This window comes from Cucurbita pepo, chromosome LG05, assembly GCF_002806865.2.
Source record: "Cucurbita pepo subsp. pepo cultivar mu-cu-16 chromosome LG05, ASM280686v2, whole genome shotgun sequence".
Lineage (NCBI taxonomy): Eukaryota > Viridiplantae > Streptophyta > Magnoliopsida > Cucurbitales > Cucurbitaceae > Cucurbita > Cucurbita pepo.
In genome coordinates this window covers 1,122,232-1,127,084 of record NC_036642.1, presented here as the reverse complement: position 1 = coordinate 1,127,084, position 4,853 = coordinate 1,122,232, and the positions used below count along the sequence as shown (strand labels likewise).

The window sequence follows — 4,853 nt, the reverse complement described above, 5'->3', positions numbered from 1 at the left end:
TTTTTTTTTTTTTTTTTTTTTTTTTTTTTTTTTTTTTTTTTTTTTTTACATTGGAAAATATAATATAGTACAACAAGAATAAAGACAAGAAATATATAATTATTAATGAAGTAACATTATCAAATAATTATCAACACTTCTAATTATATTCCTTATATTTACATCTTCAAAAACAAAGTTCTATTAAAATATATAGAAGGCATGCCTTAGCATGAAATTAGTTGATTATATTAAGTCAATTTCAAGGGTTCATTGTATAGAACCGATTAATAAATGTTTGATTTTAATATTAAAAAAATGATTGATTTTAATGTAAAAAACAAAAAAAACAAAAAAACGTGATTGATGGGTTTTAATACTCGTATTCAATATCAATAATATTTTAATTAAAAAAATATAAATCATTACCATAATTTTTTGAAAAATGAAGAGGATGATTTTCTTTGTATAACTCTTTATTTTATATGGTTTTAAAGAGTCGTTTGGTTGAAATTTTCGTTTAAAAAAATGCATAAAAATCAAATAATTGTGTTTAATATTGCATAGAAAATGTTATCAGAATTTCGTATAAATAAAATACTTGCAATCCCTTTATTATATTATTTAATTTTAAAATAATTAACTATGGTTAATTTTAATTTAATTATTTTACTTTTATTAAGTATTATTAAAATAATTTAATTAATTAAATTTAAAATTAAAATTTTATGGTATTTTAAATTTTAGGTTTTAAGTTTATTTTGTAATAAATTTTAATAAAATTATATAAACTTTTAATTATAATGATTTACATGGTTTATATTTCAAAAATTAGATGTTGTATATGGTGAAATGATTCATTAAGTGATATATACTTGTATACTCTTATAATAATTTATTAATAAAATAATAAAAAATATTTATGTATAAAATAATTATTACAATTAATACTTAATTAATTTTTATTACTTATAGTTTACTATTAATAATTACAACTACAATTTGAATAAATTAATTGTACTTCTAACATAAATACATTTATTAAAATAAAATAAAATATTATAATTTATTAAATACAAAATTAAATTATAGTTTAAATATAGTAATTTTAATTAGTTAGTTGTATTTGTATGGTAACTTTTAAGGAGGGAAATGGGACACGGAACAAATCAAATGGAGGAAGGTCAAAATAAAGGCACGTGAAAGGTTCGAATCCTTAAAAGACCAAACAAAACCATCAATTATAAAATGCCTCATTTATAACTATAAAGAATTTCCACCAATCCACCAAAGTCTAGATATAGTAGTAACTGTAGTCCGTCTAATATCTATTTGAAGTTATTATTGATCGAAAACTATATAATATGTATGTATTTGATATATTGGGGAGATTTGAATGTTTATATTTTAGTTAATATTATATTAATGTAATAAGGTGACTCATACTCAATTTGAGTTATTATTTGAAGCAAGACCAAAATATATAGTTTTAAAACTTAGAAATGGAGAATTCAATAAGTAACGTGCTGTCACAATTCAGTGTTCTCCGTCAAAGCCTATCAAAAGTAGACACTCAAAAAGGGCATTCCATTTGTTTCCCCAAGTTAAAGGGACTCAACATATTCATATTCATACATAAATTACGTGCCGAACTTGCTTCTCTTCTAAACGTGCTGCCCATGAAACCCAAACACAAAGCCAGAGCACTCAACATTATAAACCCATTCTGTGTTCTTCCCTTCATCCTTCAAACACCAAAATGAAAACCCATTTTCCAGCATCGATTCTAGTGCTTGTTTCTCTTCTAACCCTCTTCCAATTTGGGTTCTCTTTGGACATTGTTCAACGCTCCTGTAAACTAGCTGCAAAAAGAGACCCATACGTTGATTACAAGCTCTGTGTTAAGAGCCTACGAGCCAACCCCAGTTCAAAAGATGCAACGTTCAAGGATTTGGTCCTGATTTCGATCGAGCAATCGAAGGCTAATGCGACGGCAATTGGGTCGGAGATTACGGGGCTCTTAAAGGGCGGTGGGAAATGGGGGAAGTATTCGACGAGTTGTTTGGAGAGCTGTTTGGAGGTTTATTCTGAGGCTGTTTCGGATTTGAAATTGGGTTTGGTTGCTGTCAAAATGGGGGATTATGAAACTGCAAATACAGAGGTGAGTGCCGCCATGGATGCACCTTTGACTTGTGAAAATGGGTATAATGAGAAGGATGGGGAAGTTTCTCCTTTGACAGAGAAGAACGGTGGGTTCTTTCAGCTGACTGCAATTTCTCTGGCTTTTATCAGTTTGTGTCAGTGATGGCCTCTGTTTTTTAATTTCAAGAACTAATATGAAGTTTTCTTTCAAGTATTTTGGTGTTTGATATTATGTTTTTGTTGCAGAGTAATGTGATTTTTGGTGTTTGCTGTATAAGTACTAAATTTGCGTGTTTATATCCAAGTTTGAGAACGATTTTGATGTTTTAAGTTATAGCTTGGCGGTAAGAAGAGGATTAAAATGTTTAAAATGTTTAATTATAAATTTAAATCTTTAAATTCTCTATTAAATTATTCTATTCATAAAGCGTTTAGTTCAATAATAACGGAAAATAAAACATTTGAACTTATAATCTTTCCGTCCAAGGTAAAGTTGAGATTTTTATTAGAAATAAACGTCTTTAATTAATTGAGTTATGTTCATGTTGAGTTTATGTTTACGTCAGATAATTAATGAGTCACTAAAATTTTCAATTTATGTCTAATTAGATTTTAAACTTTTAATTTTCTTGTCTAATGTTTTTTATATAAAAATATTAAAAAATTAAAAATTCTATTAGATACAAAATTATAAAACGACAGTTTAGATATTTTATAAAGTTTAAGAACGTAATTAATAAATTTGAGAGGTCGAAATAGGCATAAGTAAATAATAATTGACATATACTTATTTTTTTATAATATTAAGTGATATATTTACTTTCGGATGGACGAGAATAAAAATGTAAATATACATTAATCTAAATAAAAGAATTCGCTATCCCTCGTTTATAAATAATTTATAATATTATGTGATACATTTACCTTTGATGGACAAGAATAAAAATTAATTCAAATAAAATAAAAGAATGTGTACTATCCATCATTTATAAATAAATAAATATAAATATTTAGTCAAAGACATCAGGTCAAATATTACATCCTAATATTTCATATAATAGAGTCACATTTCTTTTAAAATTATTTTATTTTCCTATTTTTAGAATTTTTACTAAATTCAACAATATATAAAAATTTAAAGTTATATTATTTTCCTGTTTATGAAATGTGAAAGCTAATATTTCAATTTATTAGAAGAATTGAATTATGTTTATAACAAATTACAAAATTCATATATATTTTTTTTTAATAATTTAACCCAGGAATGTTTTGAATAGGGAATTGGAGCGGGTAGGAACGAACCGATTATAGCCCGACCGACCCGTTGGCTCATATCTTAGATCCTTACCGAGTAGTGCGAAACTGAAAGCAGAATCAGATCAAAGGAAGAAAGACAAACTGAGCCAAAAGCCAGAGTTCCATTGCAACTGGCCTCGGCTTCATCGTCTCATTCAGAAATCTCCATCTTAATCCGATAATTATTCCTCTGTTGGAAACGAAAACCAGAGATCTCTGCGGATATGGCACCGACGTCAGCTCTGGCGAAGTACAAGCTGGTCTTTCTCGGAGACCAGTCTGTTGGAAAAACCAGTATCATTACACGCTTCATGTACGACAAATTCGATAATACGTATCAGGTAATTCCCGGATGAATCGTCAATTGTGTAGATCCTTGTTTGTATCACACGTCGGGGTCGGATCGGTTCGGAAACTGTTACTGAATGCCTGATTCTGTTGGTTTCATCTTTAATTTTGGTTTATCTTGTTTCTATCTGCAGTTTTCTTTGATTGTATTTGGCTTTCTGTCCTGTCGCTTCTGGTTGTGTCTTTGAGGAGGATCAGAACTCGATGTTTTAGTTTTTAGATCCTTTTGATTTTTATTCATATGCGATCAGCATTATCTTTGCTCAGTGTGTATTTGTTTGAATATATTTGTTCTTAGTCAAGAATTCAGTCATTTAGCAAATTTTTTTAAGTCTGTGATTCTCACCTTGCTGATTCCGGGTGAATGATGTTCAGATTTTACAGCTGTTTGTTATCGGCAGCTTTAGTCTGTACTGTAGTGCTTGAATACTGAGTACGCCTTGCAAAATTGAATCGAAATGAGGAGAAGGGCGGATTTTCTTTGATGCTTCTCTTTCAGCTAAATCGAATTTAGATCTTTATCCTGGAATCTTGCTAACTTTTGTGGACTGAAAAGCTTTTTGGCTTTTACTTCCCCGATTGTACTTTGTTGGATTGTTAGAAGAGTATGTTGGCTGACTTTGTACGATAAGTGACCACTGTTATACGACCTCGCAGTCCTCTCATGGAGTTGTGTGGGCATTATTAATAATTCAACTGCTAACTTGATAGTTCAATTATGTGTTCTATGTATGTTAAAGGTGCTTTGATTGGACTTTTGGGACATTTTTGTCATTGCCTCTATAAAGAGCAGGATGTATAGAGGAAACAGATAAACAGTGATTGATGTCCAGTGGATATCTAGGTTGTCCTCCTGATTAGTTTTTAAGTTGTTAAGAACTATGAAGATACTAGATTCATTATTTTTTATGGCACGTTAGTATTATTTAAAAAAAAATTACTTGGATGTTGTTCTTTTCAGTGCATCAATTGGAGCTTTTTGTGATTATTCTTTTTTAGTCTTGACCGAATAGAGAGGTTTCGTAATTACTTCTTGATTGTATGAATGCACCCTTGTAGATAGATACTTCCATGTCTCTTAATCTTTG

At 29.0% G+C, this 4,853-nt stretch overlaps 2 protein-coding genes across 2 annotated transcripts in view; both read left to right on the top strand.

Annotated features, from left to right (window-relative positions):
- Nucleotides 1-1,713: 1,713 nt before the first annotated feature.
- Nucleotides 1,714-2,438, top strand: LOC111796182 (putative invertase inhibitor). Its single transcript, XM_023678925.1, has one exon. It carries the CDS (start codon nucleotides 1,739-1,741, stop codon nucleotides 2,282-2,284), a length of 546 nt encoding a protein of 181 aa, XP_023534693.1. The 5' UTR covers nucleotides 1,714-1,738; the 3' UTR covers nucleotides 2,285-2,438.
- A 1,031-nt stretch (nucleotides 2,439-3,469) lies between these two features.
- The window catches only part of LOC111795287 (ras-related protein RABH1b), a gene marked incomplete in the record, with an annotated part of 8,479 nt that continues 7,095 nt past the window's right edge, over nucleotides 3,470-4,853 (top strand). The window contains 1 exon segment of the mRNA XM_023677617.1: nucleotides 3,470-3,758. Coding sequence (XP_023533385.1) covers nucleotides 3,642-3,758 — 117 coding nt within the window.

Bases quoted from the DNA above. Each gene is read 5' to 3' on its own strand.
- LOC111796182 (XM_023678925.1), top strand. From the start codon at position 1,739: ATGAAAACCCATTTTCCAGCATCGATTCTAGTGCTTGTTTCTCTTCTA.